Source organism: Acanthopagrus latus, chromosome 11 (assembly GCF_904848185.1).
Source record: "Acanthopagrus latus isolate v.2019 chromosome 11, fAcaLat1.1, whole genome shotgun sequence".
In the NCBI taxonomy this organism is placed as follows: domain Eukaryota; kingdom Metazoa; phylum Chordata; class Actinopteri; order Spariformes; family Sparidae; genus Acanthopagrus; species Acanthopagrus latus.
Window position 1 is genome coordinate 10,701,509 of NC_051049.1, and position 16,257 is coordinate 10,717,765.

At 44.3% G+C, this 16,257-nt stretch overlaps 1 protein-coding gene across 6 annotated transcripts in view; it reads left to right on the forward strand.

Annotated features, from left to right (window-relative positions):
• The window catches only part of unc13a (unc-13 homolog A (C. elegans)), a 47,264-nt gene that overhangs the window by 13,069 nt on the left and 17,938 nt on the right, over positions 1 to 16,257 (forward strand). For 3 of the 6 annotated variants that reach the window (XM_037114307.1, XM_037114309.1, XM_037114308.1), the window contains exons 10-28: positions 1,586 to 1,705; positions 3,172 to 3,987; positions 4,741 to 4,834; positions 5,898 to 5,944; positions 6,129 to 6,207; positions 7,991 to 7,996; positions 8,270 to 8,344; positions 8,443 to 8,662; positions 9,613 to 9,840; positions 10,096 to 10,237; positions 10,585 to 10,754; positions 10,891 to 11,006; positions 12,381 to 12,544; positions 12,639 to 12,792; positions 13,031 to 13,099; positions 13,499 to 13,588; positions 13,818 to 13,952; positions 15,593 to 15,726; positions 15,867 to 15,952. In XM_037114307.1, coding sequence (XP_036970202.1) covers positions 1,586 to 1,705; positions 3,172 to 3,987; positions 4,741 to 4,834; positions 5,898 to 5,944; positions 6,129 to 6,207; positions 7,991 to 7,996; positions 8,270 to 8,344; positions 8,443 to 8,662; positions 9,613 to 9,840; positions 10,096 to 10,237; positions 10,585 to 10,754; positions 10,891 to 11,006; positions 12,381 to 12,544; positions 12,639 to 12,792; positions 13,031 to 13,099; positions 13,499 to 13,588; positions 13,818 to 13,952; positions 15,593 to 15,726; positions 15,867 to 15,952 — 2,945 coding nt within the window. The remainder of the gene's footprint in view (positions 1 to 1,585; positions 1,706 to 3,171; positions 3,988 to 4,740; positions 4,835 to 5,897; positions 5,945 to 6,128; positions 6,208 to 7,990; positions 7,997 to 8,269; positions 8,345 to 8,442; positions 8,663 to 9,612; positions 9,841 to 10,095; positions 10,238 to 10,584; positions 10,755 to 10,890; positions 11,007 to 12,380; positions 12,545 to 12,638; positions 12,793 to 13,030; positions 13,100 to 13,498; positions 13,589 to 13,817; positions 13,953 to 15,592; positions 15,727 to 15,866; positions 15,953 to 16,257) is intronic. The other 3 variants (XM_037114310.1, XM_037114311.1, XM_037114312.1) reach the window with 1 other exon arrangement.

Here is a 16,257-nt window from a genome sequence, read left to right on the forward strand (position 1 = left end):
CCTGACAGCCACCACATACCTTGGACTGAGTTTATTTTTTTCATTTTTTTTAAAGAGATTACCATGGCGGGCTGTCAGAATCAGCAGCAGGTAGAAACGGGCTTAATTCTGGTGAGACAGGAGGAGAAAAAACACCAAATGAGCTGTAAGATGTTGAAAATGTACCATCCCATCTTAAACAAATACTCTGTAGCATCTATCCCTCAGACAGCTCAGCCCAGACAGACGACCTTGTTTTGTTTCATTATATTGTACATGGTAACATGTTGTCCCACTGTGCTCTCCTCCTCTAGAGAATAACCCTGGCCTCAGTGTATACAAGCATGCTGGGGCGCACAGTTCTTGTATACAGGTCATGTATGAAGTGGGCCGTTGTGGTTATCTTTACTGTGTGCATGTGTGAATGCGTGCGTGCGTGCGTGCCTGCATCTTTGTGTGCATGTCGAGTGTGTGAGCATCAAAAGAAAAAAAAAAAAACAATCCATGTGATCTTTCCTGCGCCCACTTGTTGTGCAGATAATAAATGAACTGCTGGACATGACAGTATCTCTGGACATTGTTCGACATGTTTTCAAAGGCGGCAGATGATCAGAATGCATTGCTCAGAAAAAGCTGAAGGTTTTGATTTTGGGTAGATGTAGATGGGTTAAGTAAATCTTCAAGTGCTTGTGCAGAAACTTAAAGGATACGTTCACTTTTTTTTTCAAGTCTGTCTTCAAACAATAGTCAGATGTTTAGATGAACATCGAAACAGGCTGCTGTGAGCAGTCCTCCTGTTCATAACGGTCAAGTTTTGTGAATCAATCCTGAAGATTGTACTTAGCTGGCGACATGGCTGCAATAGCTGCAATGTAATCCTCTGGGGCAACTGCAACAATCAAAGTTATGTCCACTGAAACAGTCACATACTAATTTTCTGACAACATTATGGAAAAGATTCCTACAGAGACTTTTTTTTTCACTAATCTTGGTCTGAAAGCTGTTGCAGTTGTCACCCTGGTCAAAATCCGTTAAATAGTCAGCCATAACTTAATTTCTCACTGACAGTTGCTTTACGTAAACTCTAAATTCCTCTCCCCAACACTAACTCACATTTTTAGTATTTAAAAATATCAGAATTCCCCCTTTAAGAGATCCTTTTCTTTTCACTTCCCATTTAATTGACTCAGGACAAAATCAAGTATATATTGAAGGTATACTCTGAAGTTACTGTCTACTGTTGAGCTCCAGTGGAGGGACAGTCACACAAACAGGTCTAAACAGACAATAACTTTGAGAATACCCAGAGGTGGAATCTAACTGAATACATTTGACTTTTAACTTGAATATCTCAGACTGTTGAAGAGTCTTTTAATGGCCATTCTGAAGAGGTGGAATGATTACAGCAACTTATTCATCACTCACACGAACATCTGACTGTTGGTCTTAAGACAGCCTTGAAAAAGTGTGAACCTTTCCTTTAACCGGGCAGCACAGAGGCTCAGTTTGGTTAGAGCTTTCTTTGAAAGATTTGCACTGAGCTCTACTGATGCTCCTCTCCCACCTCTCCCCTCCTCCCTACCTCCCTCCTTGCTCCTCTGACCAGACGCTATGATAGTTTAGACTCGGCCACCAACGGGCGCAGCGATATCGACTCAGGCTCAGGGTCGAGCCGGCGCACCAGTCGTCAGTATTCTCTAGACAGTAGGCATTCACTGTCCGATAGGTGGGTCTCTGTACCTCCTCTCCAACTCCTCCTCCTCTTCCTTCTCCTGCTCCAGCCTGTGACTCCGTCTCGCTGTGACGTCAGTGGTGGACTTGTCCCGTCCTCCTCGCTCGCTGTGCTTGCATGCATGCGCTCTTACCCTATCTCTGTATATGTATATTCTATACTTTTCTATAGAAAACTACTGGTTCCGCATCTATATTTACTGTGTTTTCCTGGTGAAGAATCACAAATGATGTATCATACTCATCTTGGCCATTGTTAAACTCTTGTGAGTTCTGCGCAGTTTTGTGTTTATGTGTGTGGGTGAGTGATGGACAAGCTGTGTGTGTGTGTGTGTGTGTGTGTGTGTGTGTGTGTTGTTTCCTGAAAGTCAGAGACAGAGAGGTTAATTGTTGGTGGGAGTTTTATGGGAGAGCCTGTGTGAATCTGTGTGAATCTGTTGTCGCGACAGCCTGTTATTACAGCCTCATCCTCTATGTGGGACTTTAAGAAGAGCCCTGTCTTATTCTGTGTGTCCCATGCTTGCTAATTATACACATTTCCACTTGTAAGACAGCAGGGGTCCTTCAGCCTAATAACTGGGCCCTAGCAGAGAGGCCAAGATGGATTATTTTCATTTTCATCTCAGTTTCACCCTCTTGGTTTTTTTTTTCTGTTTTTTTTTTTTCTCTCTGCGAAGAAAAGACAGCAGACAAGTATTTAGACTCACACATTATGCAAGCATTTGTTGCTGTCTGTGTCCGTCTTTGTGCTGGATGAGAGATGGTGAGATAGATGATGAATAGAGCAGAACAGGGGTGTCGTGATTGAGTGTTTATGTGTCCGCTCACCCACACTTGTGTATTCCCTCTGGCTCACAGCCCGATGCCATGATACAGTTCTCTCCTTTACTGCCCCTGCACCACACATTATTGAACCAACGTAATCAATAGAGACAGAACAAAGAGTGTGAGTGTGCGTCCGTGTGTGTCTGAGAGAGAGAAAATTGTTTTGCATGTGTCTCAAATCTCTCTCTGATTCATGGTCCGTCTCAGTGTCTAATAGTCTCATTCATCATTGTGAATAAATATTATTCACTTATTTATCTGCAAAAAGAGACTGTTCAGTTCTGCCAGGCTAACAAATTACCCTCAACATCTCCAGGTTCACTCTCCTTCTTTTGAATAGGTCTATTCATATCGTTTTGTATGGTGTGTGTTTCTGTGTTAACTCCCGTTGCAGTTACATAGATGCATCACTAGCTTAAAGCCCACTACTCCGAGTTTTCCCAATGGTTGGTTCAAAGTCACCCCTCTTCTCCTATTTGTTAGCTGTGTCCCTCCTTGGCCCTCAACACAAGCTCCTTAAGTGTTACTGTGACAACCAAAATCTTTGTTGTGTAACTGTGGGACTCCCCTAGTTTTCCTTTAAACCTGTGTGGGCGTGTACACGTAACAGGTGTCTGTGTCTCCCCCTCCCTTCAGTCCAACAGACAGTCGTTACGCCTCATCAGGCGAGTTGAGCCGAGGCAGCTCTCAGCTCAGCGAGGAGTTCGTTCCCGAGGACGGCGAGAGCTTGCGAGGTTCTGAGTTCTACGATGAGAACGACTCCTACCACTCCTGCCACTCCTCCGTCAGCTACGGCAAAGAGGATTCCCCGGGCTGGGACGGCGAGGACCCCCAGGGCGTCTACAGCGACGAGGGCGGCTACCTCAAAGATGGAGGGGAGGAGGGGGCGCTGTACGCCGATGAGGAGGGCGACATGTACAGGGAGGAAGGGGACTACAACTATGAAGATGAGGAGGAGATGCCTTATGAAGAAGATGAGGATATGTATCAGCTTGATGGCACACTCAGCGAGGACCAGGAGCCGCCCTACACCCCCACACCCACAAGCACTGCCCCCACCGTGATGCCTCCCGCCGATGGCCTGTCGTCCACCAGGCCACCACTTGAGAAACAGCCGTCGTTGCATCAGCAGCGACCAGCCCAAGATCAGCTGCAGCCCCCCAGCACAGCTCCTGGTCTACCTCCAGTCACACAGGGCGACAAGCTGCCCCCTTTCAGTGCAGAATCCACCAAACCTCCATTTGCACCCAGCCAGCCAGCTCTGTCTACTACCAGTATGTCCACTGCCACGCCTGCATCGCAGCTCCCGGCTAAAGATATCGAGCCCATTGAGCCCGAGCCCAAGTCTGAGCTGCTGCTGCTGGAGGAACCGGCACCCCCCGAGCAGCCTCCCGCCGCAGAGAGTGTCCCCCCAGCTCCAGAGGAGAAACCAGAGGAGCCACCTGTTCCAAGGTGAACACTGTTCAAGCAATGTCATCTTCGTAGCGGAAATACAAGCTTTCACACACTGTTAATACTACATTTAGTTACATTTCAAGGGCATTCAACTGGTGCCTCATTCACGTAAAACTAAGCGCATGCTGTATATTTACTTCAACAGACACAAACAGTGTGGACCACTCTTCCAGTTGGCCAAATGAGGAATGTAGCAGACAGACTCTGGTGTAGAGATCTGTAAACAGGTTGCGTAGTCCAGTCTGTAGTGGCACTACTGAGGCATTCAACATGGCAAACTCTGGCTTGCTCTGTCGATATTAAAGGCTCATTTTAAGGTCACATCATTTAGTGTTTCACTTCGACAAAGTTGGAGGACTTTCAAGAGACACAGTTAAAAAATAATTAACAAAATCAAAGCCACGGGCGCCAAGAAATTCTGACTTTTCATCGTTAGAAGAGGAGAAGCCCTCAAATATTCCAGATTTCCATTAAAGTATCTTAATGCCTGATGACATCATCAGGGTTATTTCCTCTAGCTTGTGATACATGAAGTGTGCAACATCAGGTGAGGAAGAAGAAGAAGACAGTACATATTTATCCCTTTCTTGGGAGATCTTAAGGGCACCTTAGCTGAAGTCCCCCTTTAATGAGTCTGCTACTATTAGTCAGTGATATTTAAATCTAACATCACTGTATATTCACTAAATTAGCTAACACACACTGGCACAAACAGTATATGAATAACTCTTTCTTTTACCCTTGTTATAGCTTCCCGAAGAGGGAAATCATGGAGCCTGGTCCCGCCAGAGCCAAAGCTAACTGGCTTCGACTCTTCAGCAGAGTACGACTACAACTGCAAGAGGTACAGCCTGTGTGTGGTTGTGTGTGTGTGTCTTAGTGTGTTTTTGTGCACACAGGTGTGGATTCGTGTCAGGTGAATGCCCGGTAATATGTTGTCTCTGTTGTTGCTCAGCTGAAATCTACTACTGGAGGTCACTGACTTGTTGCATCATTCCCTGCACGCTCGACTGTTACTGTGTTGTTGTTTGGTTTTTTTTCCAGCTTCTGTTGACTGCTCCACCATGTTTCCCAGTTATTAGTTGGTTATCGCTGTGAATTATATTGTCTTGTGTTTATTTGATAGTTTCTGTTTATCCCTTGTACTGTTTTTTGCCATTTCATTATTTTCTTTTCAGTTTGTTGCCATCCTCGTAGCGATTTGCATGTAGTCCGTTCTGATTACCCATGGCTGGAGCAGACGCTCAGGTGGGTGTGGCCAGTAGCGTGTTGATCAATCTGATTTATATTGTATGTATCCTGTGCGGCTCGTAGATGTATGTGAAGCTGACGCAAGCCAGCTAAGTTTCATTTTCAGTGCCGAACGTTAATGCCAATCGTCACTATTTCTGTGCGCCAGTGTGACGTGAGTATCCATGCTGTGTGTGATTCTTTGAGCAGGCAGGCAGACAAAGAACATTGTCTTTCAATAACCGAGCAGATAGAATTAGAAGAATGATTACACGGATGGCCATCTGGCTGTAATCTACTTTTACTATGATTCTCAAACACAGAGAAGCCACTGCTGATGTCAGTAATCACCACACTCACTCACAAAGACTTAACTCAGCCACACCACTCTCCTAATCTCCCCCCTTTTTTCTTTCTGTCTCCCACTTGCACCACTGTCGTATTATTCATTTGTGAATTCTCTGAACGCTTGCAGTCATTGTGGCTACATGAAATAGGGCTTTTTGCTAAGGGAGCACCATACCATATCTTTCCCCTCTGTTGTTCTCAGAAAAGAGAATATAAAAGCACCGTGTACAGTACTATAATATGCTACGCTCCCCATTCATCCAGTCACAGCTCTTATGGCACCCTGCTCGCCTCTCTTTTTCTCATCTCATCTCTCTCCTTCCCCTCAGGCCCGAGGAGAGAGTGTTGGCATCGCCTCTCTGCTTTTATCAGCAGGGTAAGTAACCATGACGCTGTTACTACTACAGTCATTGAAAAATCCATAACCTACCAACCAAAAGGCAAGCCCACAGCCTGAACGTCCGAATGCATTTATCGTCTAATTGATTTGTCGTGTCTAACGACTATAGCTGAAATAATAGCTGGTGTTGAACTCTGCTCTGTGCGTGTGTTGTCTCCAGGATGGGCGGCGCTCTGTACAGCATCGACAGCATGCCAGACCTCAGGAAGAGGAAAGCTATGCCTCTGGTCAGAGATCTGGTGAGTTTCTGCACTAATCTCTTTATATTCCCCCTGACTAAGTGTCTCAAATCTCCCCAGTCCATCTATCACTCATCTTAGCAGGCAGCGCTCCCTCCCATTAAACCTTCTCCTGTTTTCCTTCAGATTCTCTCTCGCCTCATTCTCTTTACCTTGGACGTCTCCCTCTTTTTTCACCCACTGCACCGCGTCCACAGTACTGTACATTTCCCTGCTATTACAGCCTGACGAGGCGAGCTCCGGTGCAAAGTGACACTGACGTGTGCTAGATGCAGTCATATAAGAGAGCTTTGAGTACCCCACGCTGCCATCATCCCCACTCCTCATTAAGGATTAGATTGGAGAAAGCTGTCACTCATTCATACAACCCACTTCCTTTGAGTATCTTGTGCCATTACACAAGCTGGACAACATTTTCTCTTTTCCATCATTGTTAAAATGTTGCACTATCAAGTACAGATATCCATTAAACTCACATTAGTATCATTCTTCAGCTTTTCAGGAAGGTAAATGAAAGAAAACCTTAGAGAAGTTGTCTGACATTTTTTTGGATACACCTTTGTTTGCTTTCTTACCAAAATTTAAAGAAGAAGAATGAGTGGTCTCAATCTTCTCCAACTCATGACACTTATGCAAATAAGCATACTGTGTTCGTCAAAGTGTTAAACTATTACTTTTATTGCCCTGTAGTGGAGGCTTGTATTGTCAAAGACAATGTAGCTCTTTATATTAACCGCAAGGCAAAACTCTGTGTACCATTTTCCTCATCAGTCCAGATCCCTGCTTAACCACACACAGGTAATTAACTGTCTTCATTAATAAACACTCACGAAGCACAGACAGGCAGTCACAGGCAGGTGCCCCCATGTTTCACTTGTCTCTCTGTCACTGTGCACACATACACATGCACACGCGCACAATGTGTCAGAGTGTGTCGGGTAATTGATCGGACAGGGTAGGGTAACGGCTGAATGAACATTGATCACAGGCTGTTTCATTCAGATGTCAAATACTCAAGTCTGGTTGACATGCTCTCTATTGATGTCATCTACATCCGGCTGTTGATTCACCTTGTTTGATTTCCCCCTCGTGCTCTTTGTGGAAATCCATTCTTGTTAAATCACAAAAACGACAGTTTGTGCACAATGAATGCATCTTTTCCATAAACACTGGATGGAGGTCTAGGTCTGACAAGTGAAGGCATTGCTCAGTGCCTTATTCCTGCAATCTTTCTAATGGCAAGCAGGGGACGACTTCACTGGTTTCCAAAATAATCTGATTACTTATAAGTTTATGAGAAAATGCCCCTACTCCTAACTTGTTTTTTTAATCCAGTAAAAGGTTTTGCAGCGTTTATGGTCTCGATCTCTAGTTTCAGGTCCTCTTCAAGACAGAATCATGTTCATTCTGTAACTTATGGTTCCATTTAGAGAAAAAAAACAAAAAACGATAAATGGGGCGGGGCTATATTTTGTTTGACAAGTGGCTACTGTAGTGTGTCCTTAAACTTTCAGTCAGATCCAATAAGGATATCGTTCCTAGCTCCACTCTCTCTTAAAAACATGGTCATATCTGCCTCCAAAAAAACATACAAGATGGAGGCGAGTGTAATTCTGAACTAGAGGCTCCAAATGATGACATTGCGGTGGTTCTGTTGACTATTTATTGCCCAGTCTCATTTCTGTTGCTTTTTAATTCTCTAAGGAAATCTCCTCCTCTTGCTTTCCTTTTTCTAATGTTATATCTCTCCCTTGTTCCTCCCACTTTCTCTGCACGGCCACAGGCTATGGTGAGTAACACAAACACCATTTGCTATCAGAACACCTGTGAAGGCATGGTAGTTTTCTCGTCTAGCCAGCAAATTGATCACTCTTATGAGAGGAAGCACTTTGAATTCTGCAGTTGGCACCTCTAGTTTGCTGCAGCTATTCAGGGGAATATTGCCAGACAGACAGTAATAATACACCTTGCCTCAGAGGCTGCCCTGAGATTTGTTTTGATAAAACCTGATATTGAGGTGGAAGCTGAAAGACACTAACCCCTCCTCTCTCCTGCCACTCAGTCCTTGGTTCAGAACTCCAGGAAGGCAGGCATCACGTCGGCCCTGACATCCAGCACCCTGCATAACGAAGAGCTGGTCAGTCCTCATTTACAATGTTAAATCAGCTTCTGCTAAAATAAATCTGATTGTAGCACAGTGCTGACCATCTCCGTCCCTCATTTGTGCCCTTGTAGAAGAGTCACGTCTACAAAAAGACCCTCCAGGCCCTCATATATCCCATCTCCTGCACCACCCCACACAACTTTGAGGTGTGGACGGCCACCACGCCCACTTACTGCTACGAGTGCGAGGGACTGCTGTGGGGCATCGCTCGCCAGGGCATGCGCTGCACCGAGTGTGGGGTCAAATGCCACGAGAAGTGCCAAGATCTGCTCAATGCTGATTGTCTACAACGTAAGTGCAATGTTGGAAAAGGAGCGGCTTCTGTTTTTGCCCTGATGACAAACTGATCTGACAAAATCACGAAACACTGTGATGTTCGTTCATTAGCATAGCTTAGCACTTTTTGTGTGGATTAGAGAAATTACATAAAGTGTGTTAATTATTATGGAGCTTTAATGTGTTTGTATTACTTTAAATGTGTTATAATATATTTGCAGCTTGGCCTAAAATTATGATTTCATCACCAACAAAATACTGAGGTATCTAAGAGTGAAAGTTAAGATGCCAAATGTTCATCTAAAATACAGCATAAAATATTTACAGCATTTCCTGACTGCTTTCTGTGACAGCGCTGCTTTTTCTTATTAATAACAGTAAAGTATCCAGTTTATCTATTATCTCCTGTTTCTATTTGTCACTGCCAAGCACAGTCCATCTCTTCGTCCTCCTCCTCCTCCTCCTCCTTCTCTCACTCCTGTTCTCCTATTTTCTTTGTTTTCTTGGGAGGATATTAAAAGCCATTTGTCTCTTGTTGTCATCCAGCGCTCTTTTTACTCAGCAATTTTATAGCTCTGCAAATATGTCCGCCTCTCATTCATGAAATATGGCCAAGGTTTTCATCACCTACACTTCTACTCTCCTCTGTATATTAAATTGAAAGCTCATTTTCTTTGTTTTTGTTATCATTTAATAACGAAATACTGTTCATACAGTAAACTGTTGCCCGTTCCCTGCTGAATGCTCTGGACAGTCTGCAGCTCTTGCCTTTAAATTACACAGTGTTCATAATTCTTTTAGTTTTTTGTTCAGATTTTATGGTCAGTTTGCAATTGTTCATGATTCTTGACTTGCATAACTTTATTTATTTTCATTTTCATTTTTCTGTGCACCAAAAACACTGCGTTGATTGCTTTTACACGTCTAATCCTTAAGTTTCTCGTCTCAATTTTTGCGCCAACCAGGAGCAGCAGAGAAGAGCTCCAAACACGGCGCAGAGGACCGAACCCAGAACATCATCATGGTCCTTAAGGACCGCATGAAGATCCGCGAGAGGAACAAACCCGAGATCTTCGAACTCATCCAGGAAGTGTTCGCCATCGTCAAGGCCACCCACGTCACCTACATGAAGCAGATCAAGCAGAGTGTGCTCGACGGCACCTCTAAGTGGTCGGCCAAGATCAGCATCACAGGTGAGGGCCGAGTCACACCGGTGATGCTCTAACGACATTAAAGTCAGAGGAGTTGGCACATGTCAGGTGTGTGTGTGTGTGTGTGTCTATAAAAAGAGACAAGCTGGCGTTTGTAGGGAGAGGGAACACAGGTGGCGTTTGTGGGGCAGTAGAGCAGAAGGTCAGATGATTTAAGAGGCATCTGTTTGCTTGCAAACACATGCACATGGACACACGCACACTGACCAGCTTGCCATTTTTTTTTCGTCTTCCTAGTGTTGTGTGCCCAGGGTCTACAAGCCAAGGACAAAACCGGTTCCAGTGATCCTTATGTCACCGTCCAGGTTGGAAAGACCAAAAAGAGGACCAAGACCATCTATGGCAACCTCAACCCCGTCTGGGAAGAGACGTTTAACTTGTGAGTCAAGGCCTAGAAAATGAAATAAAATTTGTGAAAAGAGTTAGGGCTGCACAGAATGATTCTTTTTATTACCAACCAATATGGTCTTTATAGTTTTGTGTTAATTGATGTATTGTTTGGCCAACAAGTTTCATATATAAGAAGAAAATGCGATCACAGATTCTCAGAGCTAAAGATGACATCTCCAAATGCTTGGAAAAAAACAAGTGCCTTAAAATGGCACCTATTTCTTCTCCCGTCTTTGATATTTACAGTAATGAGTCATGATAGTAATTCATGTGGTCTTCTGTCTGTGTATCAACTTTATTTGCTACCTGTGGCTGACTCTCATTCTGTCCATTCAGCGAATGTCACAACTCCTCAGACCGCATCAAGGTGCGAGTGTGGGACGAGGACGACGACATCAAGTCTCGCGTGAAGCAGAAGTTCAAGCGGGAGTCCGACGACTTCCTCGGTCAGACTATCATTGAGGTCCGCACTCTGAGCGGAGAGATGGACGTCTGGTATAATCTGGGTCAGTTGAATTATTTAGTCGGTGCCATTTACCACCACTATTGCAGTTACATGAGTGACCTAACTTCTTCTGATTTAGATGCTTTCAGCTGCAAAGTTGGCTAACATTGTTGCTGTATGGCTTTTGCTCTTTGCAGACAAGCGTACAGACAAATCAGCTGTGTCTGGCGCCATTCGCATGCACATCAATGTAGAGATTAAAGGAGAGGAGACGGTCGCCCCCTATCACGTTCAGTACACATGTTTGCATGAGGTAAGCTCTATATACTGGTGTTTCATAGGTACAGTTTGTGTGATTCAGTACCTTTACTCTGCTACAATATCTTTGGAAATATTATAGTTTTTCCTCCATTACACAGGCTTTTTCCGTTTGTTTTTTAAGAATATGATAAAGAACCTGTATAAAACTTTATAGCAAACAAAAAAATACAAAACAATTCAACAAATCCAACCCATCCAGGCCACCCAAAACATTAACACTAAAACAAGCTGAAGAGAAGGTAAAAAATGCATTTTAAAAACTCATCAGCATTGAGTCTTTCCAGGAATCATTACTCCACATTAATCCACAGACCTTGTTGAGAGCAGTTTCATGTAGGGACTATTTGTTCACCGAACTACAACATCTAACTAAGCCAGCAGACTTTACAGCTCAGGAAACCAGTTGGTCTGCACATAACAACATGCACAACAACGTTACGCAGACCAGGCCTCCACAGTCTTTCTTGTACGTGCACACTCATGGCAGACTGAGCATTTAAATGACATATTTGTTTAACATGGAAATCTTTTTGATTAATGCATTGCTACTATAACTTTAGGTACATAGGACTTTTTCTAACCACTGTGTGTATCTCCATGCAAAGTCATCCCAATGAGCCGTGCCAAACAGGTTAATTCACTTGACTGATGCGCGGCTCCACAATGGAGCCGTTCCAAATTAAACCTTAGTTAATACTCCATGAAGTTTGCTTTGCTCTCAGAAGATAAGAACCACATCCAGACATCAGACACATTTCTAGTGCGGCTCTGTGCGGGAAAACTCTCCTGATTGATTGTCGACCAATCGCGGACTCGCGTGGAGTCATTACTCGGCCCATTACTCAACAGAGCGTATTAGCTGAACCTTGACAGACAGATGACCGCTGTTATTGCTGCGCATAAGTGGCCATAAACCACGAAGCCAACTCTGAATGTTTTATTGCAGCATAACACTCCACGGGTGAGCAGTCTAGACAGGAACTTGTTGGCCTCGTAATGTAGTTTAATGGTTGTTCAAGTAGCGCTCACATTTAAAGATAACCGCACCATAGGCTGTAATGCGCTCTGTTTTTGTACAATGAAACATAAAGAAAGTTTGATCACAGCTGAAAATCACAGATTTAAAGAACACAATTTGAACATGCTGGTTTAGGGAGACCATGGACACACACTCTTTGTCATTATGTAATCGCTACTCGTACTGTTCCCTACACCCGACTATATCCTTATACATGTCAGAGCTCTAAACAGCCATGTATTTCCATATTCTCCTTTTGTTCCTTTCTTTGCCTTTTCTTCTGTATGTCTTCTTGTTCTCTTTTTTTTCTATACATCTCTAACTCTTTCCTATTTTCGTCCCCCATAGAACCTCTTCCACTACGTGACAGATATCCAGAACAACGGTGTGGTGAAGATCCCTGATGCCAAAGGGGATGATGCATGGAAGGTCTATTTTGAGGAGACTCCCCAGGAGATCGTTGATGAGTTCGCCATGCGTTACGGAGTGGAGTCCATCTATCAGGCCATGACGTATGTTACTGGCTGAAAGCCCGACATCAGAGTGTCATTATTCTGGGAAAAAAAAAAGGCCCTCTCTTTTGACACGTCTGTCTCCCTTTTGCAGTCACTTTGCCTGCCTGTCATCTAAGTACATGTGCCCAGGGGTGCCTGCAGTGATGAGCACCCTACTGGCTAACATCAATGCCTACTACGCTCACACCACCCAGGCGACCAACAACGTCTCTGCCTCTGACCGCTTTGCTGCTTCAAACTTCGGGGTGAGTCACTGCTGAAAGCACCTCGCAGAATCAATGCAGTGCAGCAGGTGCCACAGTTATGTTCAAAAAGGAGGAAAACGCTGAAATGTATCCTTGCTTTTCTTTGTTTTTTTGCTGTTGTAATTTCCTTTTCTAACAATATGCTCATTGGCTATGACTGAGCCGTCGCGTAACAAGCAGCGTGGTGTGTCTGCTATATGCTCGGTTATTCTAAAAATCTGTCACCTTGTCTCCGCAGAAAGAGCGCTTTGTCAAGCTTCTCGACCAGCTTCACAACTCCCTAAGGATTGACCTGTCCATGTACAGAGTAAGCCTGCTCTTCAACTCACTGTTGTCACTCATGTAAAACTTTGAGAAGTTTGTGATAGATGACAACTACTGGATAGACAAACTGCATGCTAGAACATCAGCCCACCTCCTCTGTCTCCACTGCTTTTCTCCGCTTTATTTCTCCTCATCTTTGTCAGAAACGGTGCAAACAAAAGCAGGCGGATGCGTTAGTGAGAGTGACAGCTCCTCTGAAACATGCACAGACACATCCAGGAAACACTGCGCACCCACACAGTAGCAAGTGCTGGAAATTTTGCATCGGAAATTGTGTTGCCCTGCTGGATCGTGCCCACAGACACGAACACGCACTGGACAGGGATGGATGGGATCTCATGTCTTGTGGCTCACTGTCGTTTCTTTTTCCGTCTGACTGCAGAACAACTTCCCTGCCAGCAGCCCCGAGAGGCTGCAGGACCTCAAGTCCACAGTGGACCTCCTCACCAGTATCACCTTTTTCAGAATGAAGGTACTGTCCCTTCATTCATCTTTGTAAAGACGCATGTTATGTATCTGGTGTTCAGCATATTTGTTTTAAATTGACCTAGAACAGACTTTTAGCTAGCAGTCGTGTTCTGTTCGTCTGTGTAATCAAGACGAACATGAAGACAATTTTGAAGTGCCGTGGTTTGATGGATAAATCACAGTGTGTCTACATAACTAATTAAACTGCTTCTCTCCTTTGTGCGTGTGCTCAGGTCCAAGAGCTTCAATCTCCACCCAGAGCCAGTCAGGTGGTGAAGGACTGTGTCAAAGCCTGTCTCAACTCCACCTATGAGTACATCTTTAATAACTGCCACGAGCTATACAGCCGCGAGTATCAGACAGACCCGGTAAGATGCAGCAATTTGTTTAATATCTGCGTAGGTGTGAGTCAATGTCTCTCTTTCTCTCTTTCTCAATTTCTACCATCTTAGCCAAATGTTCAGTTTGCTTTATTGGCGATAATTGAAGCTATACTATGGAAATTGGTCAGTTGCGATTTGAAAACAATCCATTTAAAGTCGCACCATCCTCCCCGACTCAATAAAGACCAGCTGAGACTGAGGGAGCAGAGGTGGTCAAGCGAGCAGTACATGACGGAGTTGCAAAAACAAAGCAGTAGATTAGAAAACACAAATATTTTTAGTGATTGTTTATAAAAGCGCGGATAATAACGCCCACATCCACGCACAACCATTCGTATTTCGTGTTCATGCAGCCGAAGCACGGGCATCATCCTCTCCGCTGTTTGCCTCTCTGCTATGTGTGGATGTATCTCAGCCCCGCCCTCACCCGAACAGACACACACACCCACAGCTCGTAACAAAGACAGAGCAAAGAAGGGAGACAGAGAGCAGTTAACTTGTTCACTATGACATGTTGCACTCTCTCTTTCTCTCTGCCTTTTTTTTTACTGGCAGAACTGACACTGGGTTGGTCAGGTTTATCCGTTGACCTACGTCTCGACCTGGTTTTGGTGACAAACCTATTTCTGGCTTCTCACCACGCCCTGATAATGTCTAATGATGGTGCCCAGTGATTAGCGTGCTTTTCTTTTCCTTTTGCTGTAATTTGGTTGCAGTTGACTCACTAATCACTCAAAACTTGGCAAGCAGTTTCCTTCATAAACTGCTAAATAAATCAAAATGATTTGATTTGCTTGATTTCTGTGTTTTTCCTGGCCGTTGTCTAAAATGCACTGTGACACTAGTGTGCTTTCATGTGCTGTGCATCTACTGGAAGTGCGGCGAGTTCCCATCATCCTCTCGGTCGGGGGAAGGCCGGTGCTCTTCCATCCATCACTCCCGCAGTGGATCTCATCAGGGATTTCTAGAACTTGCTTTGAGTCCTCATTAAAGCGCCATCCCCATTCAAACTCCCCCATGAATTTCAAATAAGCATTTTTCTCTTTGAATAAAACAGTTCATCCTCAGGGACGTTGCTATATTTTGTTGAAATCTCTGCAAGATCATTCTTCTCTCTTCAACCCCTGCGGTGCTCGGCTTAGGTTGTTTTTTCCTTTTCTTTTCCTTCCAGCACCTCTTCAGCTATTTCAAAAGAAGTCGTCCAGACAGTTGACATTCTGAGTCTGTTTAAAGCAGCGAGCGTTGAATATGTATGAGCTGCTGGATTAAAAACACAGTGAAGACTTCCCCAGTCTCTCTGTCTCCGACAATAAAAACACCATTAATACAATTACACGCAATTAAATGACTACACTTGAAGCTTGACCCGTTTGTTATCTGATCCAAAATGTAAGTAGAGGTTTGTTGTGGGCCGTAGAGCCTAAAAATGATATCATAACCACGAGGAAAGCTGACATCTCTTGGCTTTAAGAACTCCGTGACTGAGCATAACACAATTACCTGCATGACTCTGCGGGTTGACAGCTGTTGCCATCTTCCCGTCATATGCTGAAAAGCAAACCAAACTCCCCCAGAGACGTCTGCGTAGTTCCACTGTGACTCATGCTGTGTCACTGCTTTTTCAGGCCAAGCAGGGTGCCGTGCCTCCGGAGGAGCAGGGACCCAGCATCAAGAATCTGGATTTCTGGTCCAAACTCATCACACTTATCGTCTCCATTATCGAGGAGGACAAGAACTCCTACACTCCCTGCCTAAACCAGTATGTCTCTGTACTCCTGTCTCTCTTCCACGTTTTCCACAAGTTCACTTTCAGGCTCTCATCTGCTCATTCGGTTTCGTATACCCTCTTTATATGAAGTGCCTATGCAGTAAGCCTTCCTCCTTCTCTCCTATATCAAGATTTCCTCAGGAGCTCAACGTAGGTAAAATCAGTGCCGAGGTGATGTGGAACCTGTTCGCTCAGGATATGAAGTATGCAATGGAGGGTGAGTGCAAGTCAGTGATTGCCTATGAGCCTCTGAACTGACTGAATCCTGTCAGAGAGAACTAGGTTGGTTTTATTGTCATTCAGCTTAACTTCCAACACTCTGGATAAAACTTGGTGGGAATGTTTGAAATAGAGGATCTATGTAGTAAATATATTTTGTAATATATGAGAATGGTCAAGAGATTTAGGAGATTATATTTTATGAAAGTGCGGGTCCATCGTCAATCTGTTCTTGGTTTCCAAAATGAACACTCCCACTTGGTTGTTAGTAAAGATAGTTAACGAAGTTACAGCACTTATGTG